Consider the following 27,244-nt stretch of genomic DNA (forward strand, 5'->3'; position numbering starts at 1 on the left):
AAAGTTTATAGTAGACTGGTCCCAGACAACATGAGCTCATCATGATTTAAAAAAAAAAGAATCTGAATCTGATGCTGAATCTGATCTGATGAATCATAAGGTTTGAAATAAGTATTGTGGCCCCATGTGTGGGTCCCGACCCACAGCCCATAGGTACTTCTGATATTGACATTAAAGTTATAACACACTCTTTATGCATTTTCCATATTACATTTTGGCTATAAAAGGAACACAAAATAACCAAACCAGAACAGACTGGTCTTTTGCCTAATTCACAGAGCAACCAATATCTAAACATCCATAAAGAAATGGAAAGCAATGTCACAAATAAAATCCACCCATGACACAGGTAGCAAAACTGAATTTATTTGAGTAAATCAGGCTGGAAGTGAGTAAGCTCACTCCTACTGAACTAAAGAGAGAAAGAGACATCACAAGGACAATTTCAAGAAAGTATGGCTTTGGTTACATAAAAATCTACTTAAATGATTGAAACAATGATTTGAACAGACAATAGTTACATGATTTCTTAAATAGCACAAGAAACATTTTAAGGCTCTGGAATTCCCTGAACAAGACGAAGGCCCAATATTTATTGCATTACATGATTAACAATGTAATAAGCCTTCAGTCCTAACGCCAGCAGTCATACAGTAGATACAACTCAGATGCTGAGGGAAATGAGTCACCTTTAGTCCTTGTATTTAAACCCAGAGGCTACAAGGCTTTTATTTAAACAGCCTACAGTTTTCAGCCAAGTATTAAAGTAAAAATCTGAAGACACAATCCTGGACAAGCAATTGGATATCAGTATCTTGCTGGTTTTGCCAGTGTTAAAAAAAAACATTGCATTGATACAGTGGCACAGATAGCCCGTTACTTGGAAAATAGAAGATGACAACTTTCTAAAATGTATGATTGCATAGTACTATTAGGATATCACATACAATAGATTATGATGATTTTGCTGTGTGCATTGTCTTGATGTCTTCCTGTTTTTTAAGCAGTGAAAATTCATCAGCTTCTCAATACAGTAATCACACAGATTGAATACCAAAGTATGATACAGACAGACACCTTGACAGAGGACCGCTCCCTTTCTAAATGAGTGGTTATTCAACAGATGTAGATGTGAGGCATGGTCGTGAACTGACCAGCATGTTTTGCGTACAATGTTGGTACAATGTAGTTACATGAAATATTTACATAAAAAGGGTTCAGGATGTTGTCGGTCATCTTTGAAACAGAGCTAGTGTTTTTTATCATTAGGTTTTTAATGATCTTTTACAGATGTATGCATCCAAGAAGTCTCACTATAGAATATGCACCGTTTATGAGCAGTGGATCACTGCTACACTGTTGTTCCACACCCAGAAGGAATTCAAAGATGTGAGGAATGCTCTGGCAGCGAAATCATTCGCAATATGAGATATTTGTTTAACATTTCGGAGAGATAACTCTGCTGAAGGTACTAATAGGTAGACAACTGCTGGAGTTCTAGTGAAGCACCGATGCACGCAGGGGGACTTCTAAGATGGCTACCTTAATCATTGAGGTTAGGCTTCTGACCATAAATAATATCACTATATTTGGTGACGGTTACACTTTGGTTGAGAAAAAAAAAAAAAAGAACACTCCAGTGGAATACTTTTCTCTCAGAGATCATAGTCTGACTAAGTTAAGTTGGCAAATTCCTGCCATCTGTTCTGCTTATTAATAGAAGAAACTTTATTTTCCTTCTGACGTGTCAGCCTTAAAGTTTAAGTACTCAATCCTTATTTGGAAGGTGTCAAGGCAGCAATTGGGACTAAGTCTGTAAAAGACGCTACCATGAACTTCAGTACAAAAATAAATCTGAATGCTGACTCATCTCGCTTCCAGTCAATGCTACAATGACATCATGAGTTTATCCATCTGCTTTGTTCTCATTTACAAACACTGGGGAAAAAAGTTATCACAAGTCCTTCCCTTTCACCGGTTGGAGAAAGACCATGTCATATGATTTAAAAAAAAACACACACACAACAGGTCAACTGCTCCCTGCTAAAATATTTCCAAAAGACACTCAACCAGTGAGCAACAACCTCAAACACGCATAGTATTCCATGTGTTCCTACAGTGTTCAGAAAGCTTTTACCCCATCTATAAAGTAAAGATATAATACATTTTTAAAAACACACAATTCCGAGAATCACAGAAATGGTAGACAGGCCCAGGCCTGTAAAAATGTCCAGTACATGCCAAGGGATTAGGAGAATGATGTTATCTCCTGCATATCTCTGCTGACAAGGGAAGGGGGGAGAAACCTTGGAATTCTAATTTCTCAAATAATCTTCCTGTTCTTACTTGAATTGAAGGTTTACTCGCTCCTGCATTATGTGCCACAAGGCACGAAGTGGATACGTAGGTAACTCACTCCTCTGCAGGTTTCATTTCCCCTAAGACCCACAAAACATTATTTGAAGTTACAAGGTTTTAACCTGACAGCAACTGCCTCAACTACATGCACATACTTACACCATACACGCTTCCAACATAGTCACCTTCTTACAGACACAATAATCCTCCTGATTCACACTACCTCTTTCTCCAAGCCCTGCTCCATGTGAACTTCCTAACTGAACAGCTTCACGAAGCAGCCCTGGCAGTAGGGCTTGTCGTTCTGCTCCTTGAAGGTACCTTTGTTGAGCTGCTTGAGGCAGAAGGCACAGACAAAGTGCTCCGGGTGGAATTTCTTGGCCATGGCGGTGATGCAACGGCCAGTGATTGGTTTCTGACAGCCCGAGCAGAGGGAACCACGACGCTCGTGGTAGTGCACTTCACAGTAGGGCTGGCCGTCATGTTCGAAAAAGCTTCCATTCACAAACGGGGTGAAGCACTCCTGTAGATGCAAAAGACAGTACAGACAGACAGAGAGAGAGAGAGAGATGAGTAGACATTAATTCTTTATTAAAGCCAATTGTCATGTAATTCTTTAAGGCTGGATGGGAACTACACCAGGATGCAGTTATGTCTACATTTACAGAGTCTGAAGCCTGATTCATACATAGTTGTACACCAGTGCAGCGTCCCAAAAATAGCAGATCTACAAGCTCACAATGCATTGTTGTGAGCTTGTAGATGTACTATTTTCAGGACGCGACACTGGCACTAAACTAGGCATCACAGGGTTTTGAGGATTCAGTGGCAGGCGAATACTGTAAAAACAAAGTGCACGTACCCTGCAGACAAAACACTCGGGGTGCCAGAGGCAGTTCAGCGCAGATATGTAGTTCTCCAGAATGGCTCGAGCACAGCCACCACATTTAGGTGCAAACATGTCAAAGTAATCCTTCCTGCAATACGCCTTCCCGTCCTTCTCATGGAAACCTTCAAGAGACAAGATAGCAAACTTGATGATAACTGATTGAAAGATAATTTAATATTAATAAATAATAATAATTGCTAATAAACATATTACACACTTTTTTGTTCCTTCTTCGTCTTTTTTATTTTTCTTCACATTGTTGTTTTTAATTTCTCCCTAATTTATACATTGACAATTCTCCCCTATGTGGACTGTGGTTCATGTTGCTACCAACCCCTTGCCATGGGTAGAGAGTAGACAACCACCTCTTCTGGTTGCCCTCCTCTGATACAAATGGAGTCACCACAGTGTGAGCTTCTGTACACAGAGGCTCAGGCTCAGTTCTCCTCCCTGCTGAACAGGCACCCTGACCAAACAGTAGGTGTCACTAGTGCAGCGGCCAATTGTGTTTTTGGGACAGAGCTGCCTGGCCCCCGCACAGTTGCGATTTTGTTGCCCCCTAAGTTGTCAGGCGCCAATCAGGGCCCAGTATGCAAATGTTGTGTTGAGGCATTTTTTTAACCCATTTTGGACTGAGGCTGATTTTAAATACGCCTTCTAAGTTTTCTGAAAAACTTAAAATATTTATATACAGTAGCAGCATCAATTTTTGTGTCCTTTTTTAATACTGTACAAGTACAGAACCCCAAAAGGGGTCCCCGTCCAGAAGGGTAGGGTTACAAAAAGGGGTTCCCGCCTATAATCAGTCCCTGGGAAATGCAGAGATTCCAGACTATCTATGCAGTGATATTAGTATGGCCATGTCAGGCTAGCAAACCTAGATGAGTTTTTACCTCTATGTCACCGGGATGCCAAACATAATAAAACCATAAAAAGGGACAACCCTGGTATAGGATCTGTTATAATAATTCAAAATGAGATAACACACACCTTCTGGGCCGAAGAAGGATCCACACTGAGCACAGAAAAAGTGTTCCGGATGCCATGTCCGATCCAATGCCGTCACAACTTTCTGTACAGGAGATGTAAGGAAAAGGTAGCATCAACTGGGTGCTAGGCAAGCAATACATGATTTGATTGTACAAAAGAAAGTACATGAAAGCATCACTAACATCCAGTATAGGCCCGTTGCAGTAGTAGCATCGTGGGGAGAACAGGTTATGGTAGTCTTTCTCACAGTAGGGCTGTCCATCACGCTCAAAGAAGTTCCTGGAGCCTATCTCTTCTTGACAGTGTGTGCACACAAAATGCTCAGGATGCCACGTGCGTCCCATGGCAGTCACCACCTACAGGAAGAGGGTATTATACACATTTTATCTATCAGGCAAATTCTCTGCATGAGAACCAAAAGGTGGCCTAAGAACACATTCTACTTCTTTATCATACAAACTGCATGAGAGAAGGATGCTTCAAACGCCAGTACAGCAACTTCCATTGAAATGAATAGCTGGGGGGGCGGGGAAGTCCACCCTCTAGTTTATATATAACGCTATGGTATTTCCACAGCCTTCTCCAGATGCATACCAAGATCACACACACACACACACACACACAGACACAGACACAGACACAGACACACACATGGGTGATGCGATGTAATAGATCACATTACTGATTGGGAGGGAATTGTCCTGTCTCGCTATAGCGCACGTAGGCTACGCTCTCGCAAACATAGCGGATGCATCCCCCAAAAAGCATGTTTTTGCAATAAACGTTGTAAAATTCCGCATTTGCGGCGGCCCCTATGGATGCAAATGGCATTGCTTTGGGCTCTCCGTTGATTAAACCATGTGAATGAAATTTGGGGTGGATTGGACATTCCGTTCGTGATTTGTGTCATTTTGTATGACTAACTTTGGACACCGATTACAGCCGAACGATCCGGACTATGAAAATTCTGCCTGTGGCGTTTTAATCGGATAGGTCCAGAGATCATGTGTACAGATTTTTGCGAGATTTGCACAAAAGCTGTAGGTGGAAGAGCAAAAACTGTGTTTTGAAGAAAAGTCAAAATGGCGGAAAATCTATCCTGGCGCAAATGGGCGTGGCCTATATGGGGAGACCCAAGGAATCCAGGGAAAGTGACATTTTGAGGCCGACTGATGTAATTATTCATTACATTAATTTTAATAATTATTATGAACCTCCCCTCCAAGTGTTGTAACTGTAGCTCTGATGGTTTTTGAGAGACAAATGGATGGGAATATTTAATTCACTTATAAAATTCGTAATTTATATTTTGTTAAATTGGAAAAAGGGCTTTGTTAAGACCCCCATATTATTATGGTCAATGCCTGTGTGAAAAGTGGGAGCGATTGGTGCAGGCAGTGAGGAGCTACGAAAGTGTTTCTGACACACAGACATTCATTCAGACAGACATTTAGACAGACATTGCGTTAATTATAGTATGATGATGATATGATATGATGATGATGATGATGATATGATATGATGATAACCATTAGGCCACTAGTGTCTCCATATCTAATTTTTGCCTGTTTAAAAACAACGGGGTAATAAATGGGTCTTATCCCTCACCTGCCCCACAATTGGCTTACAGCAAGCACCACACACTCCTTTGGCTACAGTCTGTACACCCAGTTTGTTGAGGTCAGACTGCAGGCTGCCTAACATGTTATCCAGCTTGTTGACCTGTGTTGGGCCGCCTCCAGGAACTCCACCTTTCCCCTGGGCCATAATCTGTAAAATGTTGAAAGGTTCAAAGAGATGAAGATGCATTATCTTCCAACAAACAGGTATTTGGAAATATCCAACTCTGATGTTAACAGAGAAAGAAGACAACAGTTCAGAAAACAGTTCAGAAAAATAAGTATAAAGACAAAAGGTCCATGCCTGCATTGGAGGGAAGATGGGATCATATTCTGTTTGACAACCAACTGACACCAGGACTTTGGGGGGGACTGGTGGTGGCGTGGGCTCCGCAGGTGGGGGTGGATGACTTGGGGCTTTGAGGATAGGGGGAGGGGGCTCTGGTTTATGGACAGGTGGAGGTGGTGGTTGCACTGGGGCTGGTGGAGGAGGTACTCTTACACAGTATTGCGGGGCCCTAATGGGCTCCGGCATACGAGGGGGGGGTGGAGGGGGTGGAGGGGGAGAGGGAGGGGGTAGAGGAGGAGGAGGAGGTGGGGGTATTGGTATGTGAACAGGGGAATGCTTCATAAACGATGGCCTCTTGGGTTCTTCTACTATGGGGGGCCGGCGAGGAGGGGGTGGAGAGGGAGGGGGAAGGACTTTCCTCTGAGGAACCGGTGACTCGGGGGGAATTATGATCTGAAGAAAAATGAAGCAAGAGAAAGAAGTAGAGGAAAAAGAAAAGGAAAATGTATAGCAAGCACTGTAGGTAAGTTAACGGAGAATGATTATTTGAGCTGAGTTTAGCTGAAATAAATAGCTATATTATTTGGGATGATTCTGTTCTTTTATGCACTCTCAATCCAACCTTGTCCACTTCGAACCTCTCGGGACGGAGGCGCTGCGGATTGGACATGACGATGACCCCTTCGGTGAGCCAGTCGTCGGGCTGCTTGCGCCGACGCTCCGCACGTCCGATCCCCAGCTTGCCCTGCAGCTCCTCTATGAGGCGGTCCTGGGAACTGCTCTTGTTCACGATGATGGGGCCCACTTTCCTGCGTGGGTGACCATCGCGCAACATGGGGTGCACGTTGGGAGTCTCCTTAGTGCGCCTGATCACCGACTTTAGCTAAAGGGAGGGTAAGCACTCAATCATAGGAACCTTCTTATCTGTGAGCCAATCCAAGCACAAGCAGCAGCTGAGTTCTGACTCTGAGGGCAGGGGTCCATTCCCTTTCATTCACAGCCAGATGTCGTGAAAGGCTATGGCATGTCCTGTGGAAAGTAGGTTGGGCTCAGCGTCACACTCCATGCACGTCTCACATGCTCAGGTCAGATGCCGTCAAACTCCATCAACCCAAACGCACCAGTCAACCACATCCACAACACAGACAAGGATCACTCTCAAGATGCTTTACAGGCATCATACAAGCGTAGTGCAACAGGAGATAGCAAGTTGTAGGGTGGTGGGGGTGGAATAGTGGGGTTTGGAATCACATTTCAACAACAAGCCATGCAGATTGCTTATAGAACCAATCAACAAGCCATTTGTTACTGCAGTAATAGGCTAAAGGAATACTGCCAATCAAACATGGCTATTTCCAAACTGAGGTGCATGAAAGCACTAGCAAATCAGAACCCACTCTTGATAAATAGCCAGATTTAGCGTGCAAAGGCAAAATTATGTCAAAACAGCGTTCCATTTTTAGCAGGCCAAGGGGAGAGGAGGATGCATACATGTCCGGATGCCGACACTCTGTCCATTGTGGCAGGCTGCAGAAGGGGAAGGTCTAGGGCAACATCGGGGGTCCCAGGGCATGTAGACGGGGTCATGGACCCGTCCATCCAGCTGGCCTCAGTCAACGGGGTCATGCTGCCGTCTGTGTAAGGTCTCTCGGTGTAAGGTGTCATGGTGCCATCCATGTCATTGAAGGACATGGTCAGTTCCTCGTCGGCCCAGTCGAGCAGGTCCCCGTGGCCGTCCATGCCCCCGTCCACAGAGCCTTCGGCGGTGGTGGTGCTCGAGGTGAAAGTGTCAGGTTGCATGCCACATCTGTCCATAGGCAGGATAAGCTCCTCGTGAACTTCCTGTGCCTCTCTACTCAGACACAGGCCATCCATTTTCGGCTGAGATGCCGTCATGTGATTCTGTGCAAAACTCATAGCGAGAAGCTTGTCTAGCTCCTCATCTATTGACCGTTGCATCATAGGTGAATGGTGACTGATCAGGGGGGCACTCTGGTGTGCCTGGGATATCCCTGGTAGCTCCATGCTGGGTATTTTGGGGACAGGGAGAGCTGGCGGAGAGGACACCCTCACCGAAGAGACTGGAGATGGTGAGGGTGTTTTAGAGGTAGTGGGAGAGGAAGGCACAGAGAGAGCAGCAGGGAGAGATGAAGCAGGGGCGAAGTTTCTGTAAGAAGGTGGAGTGGAGAAATTATAGGCAGTAGAAGAGGATGAAACTGTCTGGGGACTAGGAGACTTGGAGGATTTGTGGTCCAGGACAGTGTTAACTGAGGTCAGTGAGGGGGTGGTGGTGTAGGATGGACTTGGGCTATTTCTAGGCACGGTAGAGTTATTGCTGGCAGCGTGAGTGAGGACCAGCAGAGACTTGAGATCGGACGACAGCATGTTTGCATTAACACCTATGACCAAATCCAAGTCCTGGTCACTGGCTGCTGAGAGGGAGGAGATGGGGCTTTGGGAAGGGAGGGGCATGGGTGTGCCATTGTCCCCTCCATCCTCATCTATGTGCAGCTCCAGACCAGCAGGACTAGAGAAGAGAGAGGAGTCCCTGGCAGACGGCTGGGACAAGCTAAGGAAAGGTGAGGCCACAGGAGGTAGAGAAGGAGAGACTGGAGGATGAGGAGAGCTGGAAGACATTCTCTCCTGATCTAGCATAGCCACAGTACTGGGCTAGAGGACAGCAGAAAAAGACAGCAGTAAGAGAGACCAGCCAAAACAGAATATGACAGAATTTTGAAAAGGAGATGGAGACAGAATTAGAGAATAAGAGTTAGAGACATAATATTCAGGTTTAATACCTTGAAGTCGGACAGGGAGGCCATGAGCTCATCAAGCTCTCGTGTGGCACAGGACGCTGAAATCCTTGCTTGTTGCTGAGAAGGTGTGTCCAACTCACTGTTAAGAGCGCAGGGGCTGGGGCTGTCAAATAGGATACTGTATTATATATCACAATTAAACCATAGGTTCCATAAGCCTAAAACCTAGGAGTTGATACTTCTGTCGGTTCCCAACATAAAAACGGTGGCATAGTGTTCATCAGCTTGGAACAAATGGTCATGTTTCTACTAATCATAAATGCTTAGTCTATGAAAGCTCAGCTGCTGGTGGTGGGGTTGAATGAACCAAATGAACCTTACTTGGGTGAAGGTACTGAGCCTTCCAGTTCATCCAGTAGACTTTCCACTGTGGGTCGGCCCTCGTCCATTCGTGTTCCATTCCTCTTGGGCTTCTCCTGAGGGGGAGGGCTCACCATGATTTCAGGGCCACCACCATTCTCGTAGTGGGTGATGCTGCAAGATGGTAAGGGCGGGGCCGTTTCCTCTATGGGACAATAAAGGCACTCTAATAAAAATGTCAATAGGTAATTAATGTAATGAAGAGAGACAATAGGCATGTGATGACATATGGCATCTTTATATGGAGTTGGTCTATTGTCTGGTCATCTATGTACACAGTAGAATGAATACAGGCTGTTATGTGAACAACACATTTCCCTTTGAGAATGGATGAATAAAACAAACTATGTACAGTACATGTCTGCCCTCTGCCTGTCTATCAATCCATCTATCCCTCCATTTACCAAATTACCAGGCATCCATCCGTAAGATTTATACACTAATGGAGTGTATACGTTTGAGTCAAACACTACAGTAATGAAACATAACATGGCCCACTTTATAAATGGACTAAAGCACTAAACATTCATGGCAGGACAATGAGCTATCATGTGTTTACCTGTGGTGGCGAAGGAGGGCGAGTTCTGTTGCACGGCATTGAGTTCTAGCAACAGCCGGTCCAGCTCTGACAGGTTACTGCCCAGGGCAGAGGTCATGGCCAACGCAGATGAGTCCGACGACTTCTGTTTATTTGGAAAACTGAAATAGAGCGAGGAGATGGGGGAGGGAATGAGGGTGTGAGGGGAGAGAGAGCGAGACAGAGGACTGTCAATAGCCATTATAGGAAAAACAAACAATGACAGATGGTGAACAGTTCTGTATACTATAAATGAGCTCACAGCAAATAACAACCATGTACGATTTATTAAACGTATTATTCACAAGATGACGGTGCAGTCTCTAGTAAAAGTGGTTGCTGCTGAAGATGAGTATACCGATATTTCAGCCAAACCCATAATCAATATTTTCCAGGTGATAAAAGTGTTCCATTCCCACAGTGGCCAGCAGTATCACAGATTCCTGGCAGCTTACCTATATACGTGGTCCTCTTCGATGTGAGACGATGGAGGGCTACTGCTATCCCTGGACCATGAGCTCTTCTGGCCTGAACCTAAGGACTGCAGAAGACAGATGTTCATGTTGTATCAAGTTTGCCATCATATCATATTAATCTTATGAAATGGCTTTCTCAACATGGAACGACAGCAACAACTTGCTATTGCATTCATTCTTAATAATTATTTTATAAGCCAAATAACAGATGAACAGAGGAGCAGGTGTTTAAACAATAATGTGCTTTTTGCTGCATGTAATTCACCGGAGACGTAGCCTACAAGGTATCCCCGATAAAAAGGACATTTCTTCCATGTGTGCACCTTAACCCGATTAGAATCTGATGTGTTATTTCTGCGCATCAAATCGGCGGGCAATTACATGTCATATTATGGTTTAAACACAAATTATGAATTATTGAATTCATTATTCAAAAGAAATTTGTAAGAATAGCTACCTCTTCTCACTATTTGGCTCCATCTGCTCCTTTGTTTAAAGATCTAAATGTATTGTCTATCTATGACATTAACATAGTACAGTCCTGTTCTTTCATCTATAAATGCACTTACCTTCCAAATATGCTTCCTACAACTTTGAAAGAATATTTTAAGACCAACTCTCAAGTTCATTATTATAATACTAGACATCCTCACTTCAGCCGTACCACTCTTAGCCAGTTCTCCATACAAGTCAGAGGTTCTTTACTCTGGAATTCACACATTCTTATTGCCAACTCCTCATCTTCACTCTGTAACTTTAAACATAGATTGAGGGCCAGCCTCTTGAAGCAACCCTCTCCGCTTGATGCTTTATTGTGCATACTCAGACAGACATGCATGTACACTTAGGCACACTCAGGCCGCGCACACACTCGCGCGCGCGCACACACACGCACACGCACACACACACGCACACAGTGTGTATATTTGTATATTATCTTTGGTGAGAACCACATATAAGCCCTCCATGGGTTAAAAAACTTGAAGCCGTGCTGGTCAGTTAGTATTGAGCTTCAAGTCAGAACAGATCCGCTGCAGCTAATTGAGTTGACCCAGTTTCAAGTCTGTTGCTATAGTGATGTAATCAATTAATCATTTGGGACCACCTGTGTAGCTTATTTAACATTTTAAATGGCTTGCATGTAGGCCACTCTTGACATTCGTTGTCTCTCTTATATATATATATATATATATATATATATATATATATATATATATATATATATATATATTCCAGAATCTCAACTCTCTTAAGTTGTCACCATTGGCTTTCACTGGTCCTCTATAAAGTCTGAATGCGTTCACACCAGTAACGAACCGCACAGTGGCGGACCATGGTTCGTTTCTTTGATCCGCACCAGAGTTCTAAGTTTAAAACGAACCAAACAGTCCCGGTGTGAAAGCGCCCTTACAGGGTTCCATTAATCGTGTTAATTTAATGTAAAGAAATGTGTAGACATCAGTTCTTTTAATGTGTCTTGCATGTCTTCTATGTACCTTTTATATGCAATTTGCAACAATAAAGTATTGACTTTGACCTCAACTGCTTTGGCTCCACAGGGACCCAGTGTGAGCCACTTACTTGCAGTGACGAGTGGTGGGAGTCTGGGGTGTCGATCAGAGAACCATTCAGAGCCTCAGCTGACGGAGGGGGAGGGACTGGGGGCGGAACCGACACATCCTGGTAGGAGTTTCCTCCTGTAGGAATGGAGTAGGGCGTCTCTTCAGGGAGGAAAACCGGACGCTTTGAGATGTGAGAAGTCGTTGATTCCAGGTCGGCTAGTAACGCATCTAGGGGAAAAAAAAGATGTGTGATTATTGGTTACATATAATCCAAAATTAGCTTAATTGGACAGGAAATTAGAAACATGGAAGAGCAGGACAACTAAAAGTTGCATGTCCCGTAAAAATCTAATTGAAATGAAATGAAATCTATATTTACCCAGGGTATCTGGGCTAAGCTCAAGAACTTGTTTCCAGCCAGGCCCTGCTCATAGAACACATTTCATCGTAGTGGTTGATGCCTTGTTCAAGGGCATTTCAGCGGTGGTAATTTTAACGTGTCGGACGGCTGGTTCGAACTGGGAACCTTCCGGTATCTAGACCGCGCCGCTATCCGTTCGGCCACCGCTGCCACAACGCAGATGGATTAATGATCATCGACCGGTCCATTACAAAATTTGCTTAAATAAATATATATATATAGCTCAACCATCCGGGCACCTAGGCTGCTGAGCCAGCCTGATGGCGTGCCGTGGGTTCAACTCCCGATCCCGACGGCCTTTGCCGTGTGTATTCCCACCATCTCTCTCCCCATTTCCTGTCAGTCTACTTTCAACCTATCAATAAAAGGCAAAAAAAAGCAAAAAAAAAATCTTAAAACAAGAAATGAGCACAGTGATATTTGTCAGGTGAAGTTATTGCGTGTATGTTTGTGTGTCACAACCTCGAGCCTCGCGGCCTCCCCCCCCCCCCCCCCCCCCCCCCCCATATTAATATGATTTTTTTATTTTAGTAACATGTATGTTTGTGTGTCCGTTGTCCCCCCTGCGCCGTGTTGGGGTGAGCTCATAGTTCCTTCCCCGTCACCCTGTGAGTGTGAGCATGCTGCTCTGCTGCGTTGCTCTCTTTCTGCAGCCTGTGTGGCTGCCAGGGATATTTGCCTCTCCCCTTCCCATTGGTCAGAGGGCAGCTTTGCCGTTGCATGGTGTCCCATTGGCCAGAGAGCCAATCAGATCAGTATGACTAGGTCGCGAATTGTCGCTTACATTTCATGGGCGTTCATAAGTCACACAAAAAATAAAAAAATATATAATATAAAATCATCAGTATCTGTCAGATTCCCTACGTTGCATGTCATCGTTTTATCAGTTTGCTTAAAATTAACAACTGAACAGAATAAGTCACACACAAATGCCTTCACTGCATTTTTACAACAGGTTTTTAATGGCGACCAGCAAACACATTTAGTCTGCTGGACCTATAAATACTTTGCCGGGGTTATTGGGTACTCTGTAGTGACTACGGAACAGGGGTCAGTGTGTGTGTAAAACTGACAATGGCCGTGAGTCAGCCTCTCATTCCAAGCCGTGACGGCTTGGAATGAGAGGCTGACTCACGGCCATCTTCCTGACACCAAAAATGGCCTGCCCCTTCACCACCACCACTTCCACACAGCAACAGTTCTACACCAGTAGCCAAGGTTAGCCTCCGTCATCATCACAGTATGGCGTTGTTGTATGGCGGGGAATGGCCCAGCATGGCATACTAAAGCCTAGATGTCATCATAGCCAAAGCCATTAGGTCTCTGGTTTATATCTCTCTGAAACCCCCCCCCCCCCCCCCCCCCCCCCCCGACTTTCCTTTGACAGCAATCGTGCTCTATAAATACAAGCACTGCTTGTCAGTAAGTGGTTACCTGTCTATCGGAGCCCCATCTGTCATTCTAGCTGTCATACAACTCAGAAAAGTATTCTTTGTTTTGCCTATGGTCCCTGTGGTGTTTGAACATAACGGGTCAGACCGACAAGTACAAAGAGGCAGAGAGAGCATGTCTGACCTCCGTCCAAGAATGGGGGGGGGGGGGGGTACAGTGTTACCCAGCTGAGTGGCCACTGGAACGTCAGAACAAAATAGGCTCTTACATCACACAATCCATCCATCCGTCCGTCCATCCACAGCCAGTCAAGAATAGACTGGATAGATTGGCTGCATACTGTTATAGTGTAGCAGAAGCAGAAGAACGGTCGCAGGCTTTTTCAGGGAACTGCTTCACTTTACTTCTAAACCCTGGAGGAGGGTGCTTAATTAACACCAGCCACCTGCCAAGAGCTACTACAATTTGGTTTGGCTGGTAAGGTTAGCTACTCTGTTTCTCAGTTGCTTTGCCGGGCAACCTGCCGGTGCCTTTTGAAGCCTAAAAAGATATTTGTCTGGTTAGACACTACAAATGGCTCTTAAAAGTTGGAATCCACCAGCAACCATTTCATTAGTAGGATCAGCCTGGCAACTGTGAAAACTGTGAATAGATGCTTTAAATAAATTACCAGGTCCATAATACAGATGGACAGTGCTTCTTCTTATAAACACTGTAGCCATACCAAGAACTGTCATTGTAAACAACAGTAGAACATTTAGTATGACATAATAGCTTTCACAATTATCTGGCTGACTGAACTGCTCTCTACTCCTTCCAATTATCAACTGTTACTTTGTTCAAACAATACTACAAGTTACATCACTTGTAATAGAAAATCAGATGAACAAAGTCAAAGATAAACATGCAATTGTGATTACAGCCAACATATTTGTAGTCAACACTTCCTTGAGAACTAGGACCTTAAAAAGTTGTCTTGGTGGCATAGGCTAGACTACGCTTCACCAGCTTATTCCTTACTGAGAATGGTAGGCGATGCTTAAATAAACCCTTCAATTATCTTAAAAACCTAAAGACACACACAAAGACAGGTCAACATTTATTTTAGATCACGACAGCTTACTTCTACGTCTGTGCCTGTGTGAAGGCCCTACAGAAACAGCAACTGCTTTAACATACAGTGTACAACTGTACACAAGTTGTCGTTTTAACACTTGCCACTAAACCAGCCATCGAACATGTTCAGCACTCAAAACAATCACTACACATCATCTTACTCACATTATTCCAGCTGTTGTAGCAATCACTAGTAACCCTGTAGATGTGAGTGAGAGTAAAGCAGACAGTAGGATGAACAAGGTCTAGTCTGAGGGACATGGAGGGATAACATTCTGCCAGTCTGCTGGGAGGCGTGGTTACAGAGCAAGACATGATTTACAGCATAACAACCTTTTTAAATACCATAATTTCTCATACTCATTTTAAGAATAATAGTAATACCTCAGTCAATATAGTGTCATAAATTATTTGAGGGTACTTTAACTCCATAGAATTCACCCTCAGTGCCTTGACATTCATAATCTAATAATGCTAATTGTTAATGACTCGTGGATGGCTGATGAATTGGCAACACTGACAAAATGTTTAATGTGCAAGTGATTGAAGATCTAGAAAGTACAACTCAAACAGACAAGGTTGCATGTGTTCTGTCTTAGATCTTTACAAACCAAAATGTTGCTTAGTGCCACATGTTCCACAGTTCATGTTCTATCTAAAGCAGTGGTTCCCTAACCAATTAGTCTGCGACAAAAAAGAGAGAGAGAGAGACATTTCTAGTGAAAATAGCAGATCTACAAGCTCAAATGCGACACGTTGCGAGCTTGTAGATCGGCTATTTTCACTACTTCTTAAACATTTGTTTTCTAATTTATGGATTTTTTTTTCATCTTCATGAAATTACTGAAGAAAAGAAAATCATTGATTTATTTTTAGGGAATGTTTATTTTTGAGTGGTGTAAACCACTCCTACAACTGGCTTTGTTAGTTTACGTGTCTGTCCGTGTACATGTCTGTCCGCAACCATGCTGTCCGTGAGCATGGTTGCTATGGTCACCCAGTTCACACGGGTGTGATTTCATTACGTCAGACATTACGTCAGACCACAGCTGATCAGTCTATATAAGACCTTACACCACTCAGTTCACACGGGTGTGATTTTTATTTTTTTATTTTGAATATGAAGTAATGTAATGTTTTGTTTTTACTTACTAAAGTAAGTAAAAACAAAATGTAGGAAAAATAAAAAAATAAAGGGACCCATAAAAATGTGTCCGCGGCCAACAAACCGTTTCCCAACCCACTGTTTGGGAACCAGTGATCTAAAGGATATTCTTTCACACCACAGGGAGACCCAGTCCAGCAGCTAAATGTTTAAGCCAATGCGAGTTCGGCATAAACCGCATGGGAGCAGAAGCCTATTTTAAGCTGTAAGCTCAGCAAGTAGCCCAAGTCTGCGCAAATGTGCTGAAATATCACTACCAGCTCAAAATAATCTGCACCTGGTGTCGGCATGCTAAACAAGGCCTTACTAAAGTTGACTTGTTCGCTCATAAAACAAAGCCCCAGGAAAGAAAAACACCATCATTTGCTGTGGGATTTGAGTCATATCATATACTGAACCATTGAACTTTTTTTTATGTAATTGGCCTTAAGAATTAGTCATCACAATGCAATCAAATAAATGATGATGTATTCCTGGAAAGCAGTTCTTGGCCTCACTACCAACAGTGCCAGCCATATCGCTTGAGGCCTTCCAGAAGTCTCAGACAGAGCCAGGTTTCTCAGAATGAGATCTCTCCACTCCATTACACCCCCTGCCTATACTACATCTGTGACTCATATCTGTGTCACAGGATAAGATGACTGGGGGATTTCCGTCAATATCAGATTAAGTATTTCAATCAAACCTGTAATTGGTAATGCAATAAGGCTATATTCACTCCTTCATATTGAAATTAACGCATGCTGAAACAATGACAACAGTGTCACACTGACACAATAAGCTAAAATCAGTATCTGGCCTATTAGGGTATGCGACTATGCGCATGCTTAAAGTGAATGGCACATCGAGTGGCAAAGCAACATGCAAAGTGAGTTTAACATTGTTTAACGTTGTTTAATGCAATCAGATAGGACTTTTCTGTTTGGATGCATGGGTTGTCAAGGCCAGAAAGTCGTTTTTTGCCAGTCAGTAGACATTCCGAATTTCCTGCATAACTTCCGGGTTTGATGATGATGTCACACGCATACCCTCTATTTTGGTTGGGTTGCCTACCCAGGGCCTGCGAAATTTGCCAATTGGAATGGGATCACACATCACACATCTTGATCTTCCTTGCGTGCCAAGTTATATTAAAAATATATTGCGCTTCGCAATTCGCATATTGGGAGGTATTCAATCTTGGACGCTGAACAGAAGTATATTTCATACACTCACATTTCGACTTTGACAGGAGAAATGGGTCTTGTGCGTCATGACGTAATACGTGCCCGGTTCCCCGGGTATAAAGCCACGTACACACGCATGCGCGTCATTCGTTTTCTCTTCTGCCGTGACAGAAGTCAAGCTTTATCACTGTGATAAAGAAAATCGGTATGGGTGCATCCCCTTTTCATAGCTCACATTCTTGAGTGAGTGCACATTTCAATGAGTACCTTAAATTGTTACTGTCTGAAAATTTAGAATATCACTTTCATAGTCGAGGATGCAACTCAACTTTTTCCTGCCCAGTTTGTTTGCCTGAGGAGGGCAGTGCTGCGTCTCTTATGAGTGGACAAGGGGCCGTGGTCTGCGAGACAAGTTTGGTCCATGGGGAATGAAAAGCATTAGAATGCAAACATGCCCTGTAGGCCAAGAATGAGACTAATCTTTTCCATTCCAGTGATGGGGGGGGGGGGGGGGGGGGGGGGGGGGGTTCCTACAACAGTCAAAGTCCAGCTCTGAACATCCTGACCCCAGATTCCACTATACGATATATTGAGGAATATTGACTGTCCTGTCAAATGGGATGTGACTGAGCCTATACTTTATACTGTATACGCTCATGCAAAATTCATCAGGACTTCAGCCACTCCCGTTTACAGCTAAACAGTTTGCTGCGGGCAGTGGTAGGCCCACGCTTTGAGTGAAAGCAGTAGCATACTTAACATTTGTGTTATTCAATAAACAACAATGAAAGTTGTGAGTGAATACTGTACACATTCTTTGGACAGTGGGTACATGTACATTCTTGTTGGCGTAGCCCCCACCCACCACCACTAGTCCCCCCCCCCCCCCCACCTCTGCCTCTGGGCTATGCTGTAGTCCTGCAGGCTTTATCTGATGGGCGGGAAGGTAACATGATGAATTCCTGACATTCCTCTGTCCAACTCAGAAAGAAAGCAAACCAAGCCAGGGACAACACAGAGGAGGTGGGTGGTGTAACCCGTCCTACAACGCCAATCAGCAGTAACATAACATTCTAACTCCTACTATACCAAATATGGATAAAGACCGTAGATAGCTTATCACCCATTAGAAAAGATATATTTTCTGTTGAAATGAAATCTAAACATTACTCAACCAGTGGAGCTATGTAGCAAAAAAAGAAAAAAGGGAGTGATTGCCTTAGTTTGTAGGGCAGCATATGGCTGAGCTGCACAGAGTGCAATTCATCATTAACAATCAAACCAGACATGAACCTGGCAAACCTACAAAGAACATTCTTAATGATGATTTGAAATAATATTTTACTCAAGCACAACATACACCGCAAACTCCACAGGCTTCTAGGTAGAGGGGCAGGGAGGAATGTGCTTCAACACAAACCGCCAGCTGTCAGTTCAGAAAATGAAAATAATGTGCGGACAATTACAGGACCGATTCCACAAACTACAACGTGCTTTGAATTCCAGGATAAGGGAGATGTCAATGTTTTTATTGCCTTGTTTCCCACAGAGAAGGCAAGGTGGCGCAGCCGCAGTGCAGTCAGTCTAGGCAGACATATATACGAGCAGGGACAGCTAATCTTTTCTATTAACATGTGGTGACTAGAGATGGGCCACAGCTCACCTGTTTATAGCCAGAGAGCATAGTGCAGAGCTGGCCACAGACCCACGCCGAAACCCTACCCCATCTAGCCAACCATGGCATGATATTTATATCAAACAAGAGAGACAGGGGCCAGCAGCAGGGATGGGGGGGGGGGGAGGGGGTGAAGGGGTGGAGAGAGAGATGCCAGTGAAACCAACAGGGAAGGTTGGGTGAAGACCCAAGTGAGAGAGACAGAGAGAGTGTGTGTGTGTGTGTGTGTGTGTGTGTGTGTGTGTGTGTGTGTGTGTGTGTGTGTGTGTGTGTGTGTGTGTGTGTGTGTGTGTGTGTGTGTGTGTGTGTGTCAATGAGATTGTTGTAAACCATATGCCATCTATACTGCTGCAAATAAGTCAGACCTGCACTGCACATGCAGATTGAGACTTAATGGGTTGGTATAGTATCAAGAGAGACTGGCGTATCTAAGGGGCAATGACTTCAAAATAAACATACCTATAAATACCCTTCAGAACAGCCCCATATCCGAAAGACGACACTCCCCTGGAGAGAACTCTGGACCAAAATAAAAGCACTTCCCCACAGACCAGTACATCAGATGACAGGGGAAAGTCTAAAGATTCAGACACACAGTCACTGAGGACACACTCATGCATATCATATGTGTTAACTTTGTTAAGAGTTTATGTCAGTGAGCAGCAGCCTATTGTGACACAAGTGAGTGTAATTGGGTGGGGTGTGGTCTGTGGTGTGGTGCAAACAAAGTTGCAAACTTGAAAACCGTCCAGAATTTTCACAACATCCACCAATCATGGAAAGGGTTGGGATTTAAAGCTATTCAATTTAATGTGTTGTCTTCCAGCCACAGTGACAGGTAAAAGGCAATTATATGGACAGTAATAATCAGATAGCTGGTAAAACATCAAGTGGCTGAAAAATTCCAGAGATCACTCAACAACTGAGGCTAAACAGAGATATGGTTCCTGCCCTGTAGAGAGCTAACTGGCATCAACACTGAGCTCTTTGAACAAGCCCTGGGGAGTCCCAGCTTGAGTAATATGGGAAGAATCCAGCACAGACTCAGAAATTCTTGTTCCCTTACTGACCCGTCAGGGAAAATAACAGCACTATTCTCTGTGCTCTGTGTAACAAGGCCAGAGATCAAGGAAGGAGAGGACACAGCATGGAAAGAGGAAGAGACTGAAGAGACACTGCTGCCAGTGAAGCAACTGTGTGACACTGGTTTTAGGAGAGAAAACACCATCCTAACACCCCCCGGCCCTCCACCCCACCCCCATGTTCACTGGCCTCCAACCCTGATTCAGCCCATTGTTTTCTCCTCTGTTTCCTCAGGATATGGGGCAGGGTCTGTTGCCTAAGCGATGAGGTCAGCCATGCAGCTCCCTTCCCCAGACCCCAGAACCGGATGGGTGTGGACTGTGGAGCCCAGGAACAAGGCAGCTGATTTACAGCCAGGACCTCCCTTCAGCCTAACAGGCAAGCCCAATCTGACAGCGCTGGGTTAAGGGGCTGTGCACTAACCCTGTTACTCTCGAGGGGTGATGATAGCTAGTCTGGTGGTAACACTAACTCTGCACTGCCCGACATACTGAAACACAGAAGTCACTAAAGACCTTCTAAGATCTTTTGGTATGCTGTGCAAACGAAACGCTGTAAACATTTGAGACCACCCCACTTCTACAGTATACCTCGGCCAATTCCAGGACCTCATCCTGCCTGTGGAATACACTGCAAGGTAATCAACTAATGCAATCAAATCTCTGAGTGTGTGAAACATCTGGCACCCAACGGTGCTTTCCCTTTCAGTTCTTTCAATAAGCAGCCCACATACAGTAACTATCCCACACTCACCCACAGGTCCCACACACATCGTCCAGAGAGGACGATACAACTTGAACTACCGGTAGGTAGAAAATGTGACCATTTTCTCTCTATGCTTGTTGTTGGGAGTAAAAAGGCATAATAACAAAGACAATAGTAAATTATTCAGTAATCATGAATGTTAATGTTCTGGTGGTAACTGATTCTAAAAAAAAATCACATCTGTGTGAAGTGAGGGGCGCTCTTGTCATCGTACATCATCCAATAAAAAATTAATATACTTCTTCATGAATTAATTTGTCAACTTATGTTATTATCTTTTAACCATGATGAATACAATGTTTAAAAAACTCATCTTTTCACCATGATCATGTAAGATGACAACTGAATTTATGTGATTTATAATTAACAGTTGCACTGTGTTTAGAAAAGCCGATTGGCTCGTCCATATATGGCGTAAATTCTCCATTCATTGTCAATGGCAAATGTGACACGAGTTAAGGACAAAAAGCTGTATATAGGAGGGGCTAGCACCCCTCAAAAACTTGTGTGAAGTGACGGTGCCTTTTGGGGCATGCAAAGTCCATAGACTTGGCTGCCACATGATGTTACAGGGGGCATGAATAAGACAAACATAAAAAGTCAATAGACTTGGCTGCCACATGACTTCACAGGGAGGCAGGAATAACTTGGCTGCCACATGACGTCTCACACAAAAGCCAGATGTTGGATCCGAGAAAAATGTATGGTTTGGAATGGTAACTTACTAACTAAGCACATGTATACCCTGTTGGTTTGTTTTTCTCCCTTACAACTCCATGTCGACGCCCTATGCATGTCTATCATCCATCTTCTTCCGCATAACTCTGCAGACATGGACCAGACTCTGCACTGCCCACTGGGGTCAATCAGCCACCAGTGAGTCAGTCGAAACCTCACAGGATGCTGAGGAATTTACACTGAGCGGAGAGCAGCGGCTTCGCACCCCAACGAACATCAAACAAGCTGCCAGTGCCAGCCCAGGCCTGACACTGTGTCACACATCATGTGGTTATATGAACCACATCTGGGGGAGAAACAGCCACAAACAGAAACAAACAATGCTGAAGCCAGCAGTGGTAGAAAAGGTACTACATTTTTGTACTTAACGTATCTGTTACAAGTAAAAGCCCAGAATTCAAAATGTACTTGAGTAAAAGTAAAAAGGTATTGGCATCTAAATGTACTTAAAGTACAAAACAAAAAAAGTACCGAGCTTGTAGATCAGCTACTTTTAAATGGCAAAAATGTATTTAGGATTGAAGTGTACCGGTATGTTTTGTAATAATAATCGAAATCTACAAAGTAACTAGTAACTAAAGTTTGCAAATAAATGTAGTGGAGTTACTCCACAACATTTGGATCTGAGATGTATAGTAATAGAGTAGAAGTAAAAGTATTGGAAACTGGAAATACTCAAGTAAAGTACAAATACTTCAAATTTGTACTCAAGTACAGTACTTAGTAAATGTACTTGTCTACTTTACACCATTGGTTCCCAACCTTTTTATACTGAAGTACCACCTCAGAAAATAGCACCACCATAACTGATGGTTAAAATACAGGAGCGTGTACCTGCACTTTTTGTTCCATTCCTAAGCCAATAATGCTGCTGCTCTGACAAAACTCTGTCTAATCACTAATCAGCACAACTGATGATATTTCTAATGTGATTAATCCGTTCTCAAATCTTCTAGTATTAACGGCTAGGTGTGCTGTCATGCTCATTTCAGCACAGCTGGATAGCCCATTTCAACCAATTGCTTGGTCAGAAGAACCATCTGTAGTAATATTTATATTTCATTCCACTTTTGTCTTTTTTCTCCTTTTATGGGCGACTCCTCTATCATTCTGTGTACCACCAGAGGGGGGCTCAAGCACCACCAGTGGTACTTGTACCAGTGGTTGGGAACCTCCGCTTTACAGTTTACACCACTGGAAGCCAGGCCTGCTGGACGCCACCTGGTCCCAACTGTGAGAGACTGATCAGACAGAACCGCAAAGGAAAAAATGACTTCCAGAATGCACCGTCTAATCTACTAGTTTATATAGTGCCCTTTGGGAAGTGCTCTTTCTGAGTAGTTTAGAGGACGCGGAAGGATCAATATACACAGAGCCGAAGAGGAGAGGCTACTATCAGTCATGGGAGGCTGGTCTGATCAGGTTTCTAAACAGCATTGAGTAGACGCCGCGATAAGGGTAGGGCCAATGAACGGGGGCTGTTATAGGAGCTTACTTAAAGGAAAGCAGACCTGGGCTAACTGTACTAAAATAATGCTTTTCATGGCTTCTTTTAGGGTACGTGTGTGGGCCAGATGAGTGGAGTTTGACTATAGGTTCTTTCTTACACCAAGTGCAATAACTTATTTTGGGCTTGTCATTTGTTACTCCATGCAGACTTCTGAATGTTAAAGGACCACTTCACCACTTTTCAACTTCTCTTCCTATAATTGGTCCTAACTAATGTTCATGCTAAAATACCATAATTTTTTCCTACTCAGTCTGTGTCTCATAGGAAGGCTGTGGGCAGTTCAGAAACCCGTCCACCAGTGACATCATCGATGGTGAATCCAAGCTAATAGAAATGGCAGGCTTTCTTTTCCTGAAAAGTTGCAATGCAAAAGTTGAAGCCATCGTTCTCACGATAATAAAAATCTAAATATATTTTAAAACAAATCTTGTTTAAAAAAAATCTGCCTAATGATGATGTCACTGGTGGACGGGTGTCCGAACTGCCCAAAGCCCTCCTATGAGACACAGACTGAGTAGGAAAAAATGGTGGTGTTTTATCATGAACATTAGTGAGGACCAATTATATGAAGAGATGTTGAAAAGTGGTCCTTTAAGACCCTGCCCAGTGCCCACTGTATGTACACAAGGCTGGAATTGTGATTCTGACACCTGGATCTTCTCTCTTTTTTTTTTACATCTAGCTAGTAGCTACAGAAACAGGTGCACAAGTAGTGTGCTATCTCCATTCATTAATTGCCATCTGGTTTTGTTTGTAGTCCCTCTGGGATAGGGGTGTAAAGTAACCAAGTTAATTTACTCAAGTACTGTACTTTACTGGAGTATTTCTAAGTTTCTGTACTTTTACTTCTACTCCACTACATCTCGGCAAATATTATACTTTTACTTCACTACAATATTTGAAAACGTTACTAGTTACTTTTATTTTTTAGATTATGATCGTTATTACAAAACACACATTTCACTTCAGTCCTATATTCATATACAAGTAAATGTAGAATTCCGGAGTAATCCGGACTTTCACAGAGTAAAACGGAGTAACAGTTTCTGATTGTATTTGATACTTTTTCCACCACTCCTAAACTCCTCAGCCATCTTCAAAACTGTCCATGGTATTCTAACTATTTTATTTTACTGGCAGGTTGCGGAAATCAAACAATATAAATCCTGAGCGTATTGAGTTTCTGACCAATGACCAATCAATCACACAAGATGTTCGCATTGGTGCATCTGTGGTGATGTTTTGATAATTCAAAAACTCTCGAAGAAGCAAAAACTGCCAAATGAACATTGGCAAGCCAATGTGTGTTTTTCTTTGTTTTTTGTCTTATTATCATGTTGAGCTTCGTTTCCGCTGAGCCAATGCAGTAAAACAACACCCAACACTCTTGCACTCAAGACAAGGTACAACAGAAGCTCAGTTTGCAACTCCTATCTGAGTCAGATGTAAGGGTAACCCAACAGTCATCTCTACAGGGGCACGGCTGCATGGAACCATGAGTTGTAGTAGGAGGTAAGTCATGACCTCGGTTAGTATTTGGCCTTGGACCCTGACAAACAGTGATGTTAGACATTCCATAGCAGCCTTGCACCCTCGCTCAGCCTACTGTTCCCCCTGCTTAAGACTGCAGGCTCCCTCTCCACTAACAATCAGCCCTTTCACTGGCCCAAGGCAGCTTTAGCATCTAATGTGCCTTGGAGGCTGGAGGTATTCTCAGCACGGGGCCATGCTCAAAATGTGGCTCCTCGTCTCTCCACTTAAACAATTGAGAAACTAATTTTACTGCCTTTCTATTCTCAGACTTCTGTAATACCAGTATTCCTGTGGATAGAGAAGCAAATGAATTTATTGAATTAATTTGTTCACAAGCAGCCTTGGGTTATACAGGAGTAGCAGACAGATCAGGCCACCTGATGAAAATGGTAATAAAAGTAGGAATTCAGAGTTCAGTGCCAAAGGCCAAAGGTTAGTGGATTGAAGACTCACTGGTCAACGGTGCTCAAAAAATAGACTGAGGGCTAAACGGATACAGGGAACAACAGAACAGAGCTCCTGCTGATGCTATAGCAATATTGCCATATGATATCAAGATGATACCTTTGTTTTCTTAATTTAATGGGATGTTAGATTTTACCACTGGAAAACATGGTTCAGTTTTTCAGCCTATGATCCCAAACAAATAGTCTCAGAGCTATTGAATGGATGTTGGTTGCCAAGTGTTACAATTAAATTTGTCTATGACTAAGATATTTCAACCGACTTCAATTTCATCAAGTCAAGAAAAGAATCACTCCTTGAGGTATCTTTGTTTGAATAGTATCTTTTTGATGAATTGAAAATGGTGGGCCCTATTGTAAACAAGTGTAATGCTTTATGGTGTTGTCCACTAACAGTTAACAGTTTTTGTATTGAGTTGTACTTGAAATGTACTGTAATTCTGCAAACTGTTAATAAATCAATCAATAAAAAGCCATCCACATGTGATAGCAAAAAGGGGTTCATATCCCGTCCTCCATGTGGTCAACCAATCAAAGAGATATTTGACACGTATGACGTATCATATGGAATGGAAAATATTGCCTTTTGTGTGAAGACAGTCACAGCTGCAGGACTGTATTGAAGTATTCTTACTAGAACATGGCTTGAAACATGGCTTGAAGCCGGTCACACAACACACAACAGGTAACCAAAGAAAGAACTACAGTCTTATTTCACATCAAGGCCAGCCAGGTAAACGTTATGGTATTTCCTCAAACCTCTGTTTATTTGGACACACAACTCATTTCTTGAAATGAGTTATGTCATATCTTACACTAGTTGCCTGCACTATCAAAAAAGGTCCCTAGTGTTAATTTGTCCATTTGTAACTCTAAAGAGTAAATGTGACATTTGTAGATTTGTAGATTGTAGTTAAAGGATTTTTACAGTGTTTATTTTGTCAAGCTTCCCTAATCAACATCCCCCTCAGAGGCAAAGCTTACCATTTAATTTGAGGCTATGGTTAGCAGAACCAATGGCATTGGCTGCGTGGGCTCAGAGTCTCAGACTGCATCTGGCTGAAAATATGACAGGACATAGGAGAATGGAAACTAAAGCCAGGGTTAGGCCCACACTGTGCTCTAATCAGGGGTTCTTTTATTTTTCAGCTAAAGTTCACGTAGCTTGTAGATAAACTGAAAATACACCTTTTTAGATGTGGTATTTTCTAAAAATGAGGACATTAGTATGCCTATCTGAGGAATGCGGTCCCTGCCCCTGGCACAAATCTTTCACATGCGACCCCACGGCCCCGGCTAAATACATTATGAATCCGGGGCCCTTAACATGGAAAGGTCTGACTGAAGCACTGCTCTAATAGTTATAGGCCCGTGAATCTCCCACTTCAAAGTTGGAATGAACTTTCGCCTGAGGGCAAAAAAGTTGGGAAAGGAAAACTTGAGGACAAAATGTCAGCAAAATGTCTTCAGTCTAGAACAGGTACGGTCTGGAGTGGACTCTGGAGCTGGTACGACACCACGCGTGTCTGATAAAATCGAAAACCACATTCTAGACAGAAATTCAGAATCAGTTGTCACCTTTAAAGGTGGTAGTAAAGTAAAGGCGAGTAACGTTACATAGTAAAAAAAAGAAAAGGAAACAAAAAGATGTCAGTAAACATTAATTTAATCTGACAATTATACGCAGCCACGGTAGTCTGTAATAAGAATTCTGGCTATCCATTCCAGAGAAAAGTAACTGAATGAAATCAAATGATTGTTTTTAAACGCAACATCCCTTAGCCTCGTAGCAAGCCCAGTTACTTCTTCACCTAGCCAGCTTTCCGCTACTACAGTGGAGCTGTGGAATAACACGTAAAATGATTTCGGAGCCAACTTACCTAAATCGTCCATGTTTCACCTTTTTGAAGTTGTGCAAATATGTTTTCGTTATCTATTTGGCCGGTTTCAATGTCCGGGATTTATCTAAATTAAACTTCAGAAACTGCTACTGCTGTCCTCCTGCAAGTTGCTCAGGACTCAGGAGTAGTCCAGTCAGTGAGTCCTCCTACTCGCGGCCGCGCTGTGATGTGTGCATGTGTACTTCACGAGCACGCGCATCACAACTTGTTGCGTTACACTCGGATTGGTGTCCAGTTCGCTTTTTGGAAATATCTACAAAATCATGAGGGCCGAAACATTGTGACACTGACGTGTTTCAGGTTTTAACAGGAATTTAAATTCCCCTTTCATTACACCTGCCACTGCCAGTAACGGTCTTAGATACATGTATTTCTTCAA

The 27,244-nt window shown here is 43.2% G+C and overlaps 1 protein-coding gene across 3 annotated transcripts; it reads right to left on the bottom strand.

Annotated features, from left to right (window-relative positions):
- Positions 1 to 350: 350 nt before the first annotated feature.
- pxnb (paxillin b) lies at positions 351 to 27,161 on the bottom strand. Of its 3 annotated transcripts, XM_079516811.1 has the most exons (14): positions 26,845 to 27,161; positions 11,956 to 12,164; positions 10,354 to 10,439; positions 9,881 to 10,020; positions 9,283 to 9,466; positions 8,944 to 9,064; positions 7,637 to 8,815; positions 6,768 to 7,028; positions 6,161 to 6,598; positions 5,846 to 6,007; positions 4,420 to 4,593; positions 4,238 to 4,319; positions 3,221 to 3,369; positions 351 to 2,881 (listed from the first exon to the last, which is right to left on the bottom strand). In XM_079516811.1, the coding sequence occupies exons 1-14, from the start codon at positions 26,855 to 26,857 to the stop codon at positions 2,615 to 2,617; spliced, it is 3,465 nt and encodes a 1,154-aa protein (XP_079372937.1). In that variant the 5' UTR covers positions 26,858 to 27,161; the 3' UTR covers positions 351 to 2,614. The 3 variants fall into 3 exon arrangements, with proteins under 3 accessions (XP_079372937.1, XP_079372939.1, XP_079372938.1); XM_079516813.1 differs by lacking the exons at positions 6,161 to 6,598; positions 6,768 to 7,028; positions 7,637 to 8,815; XM_079516812.1 differs by lacking the exons at positions 6,161 to 6,598; positions 6,768 to 7,028; positions 7,637 to 8,815 and having other exon boundaries at positions 9,283 to 9,487.
- Positions 27,162 to 27,244: the final 83 nt, after the last annotated feature.

The sequence above is a fragment of the Electrona antarctica genome, assembly GCF_951216825.1.
Source record: "Electrona antarctica genome assembly, chromosome: 12".
Classification (NCBI taxonomy): Eukaryota; Metazoa; Chordata; class Actinopteri; order Myctophiformes; family Myctophidae; genus Electrona; species Electrona antarctica.

Bases quoted from the DNA above. Each gene is read 5' to 3' on its own strand.
- pxnb (XM_079516811.1), bottom strand. The intron at 8,816-8,943 runs GTATTAAACCTG...GCTGTCCTCTAG, and splicing joins CCTCCCTGTCCGACTTCAAG to CCCAGTACTGTGGCTATGCT. The intron at 4,594-5,845 runs GTGAGGGATAAG...CTCTTCCTGTAG, and splicing joins GTAAGCCAATTGTGGGGCAG to GTGGTGACTGCCATGGGACG.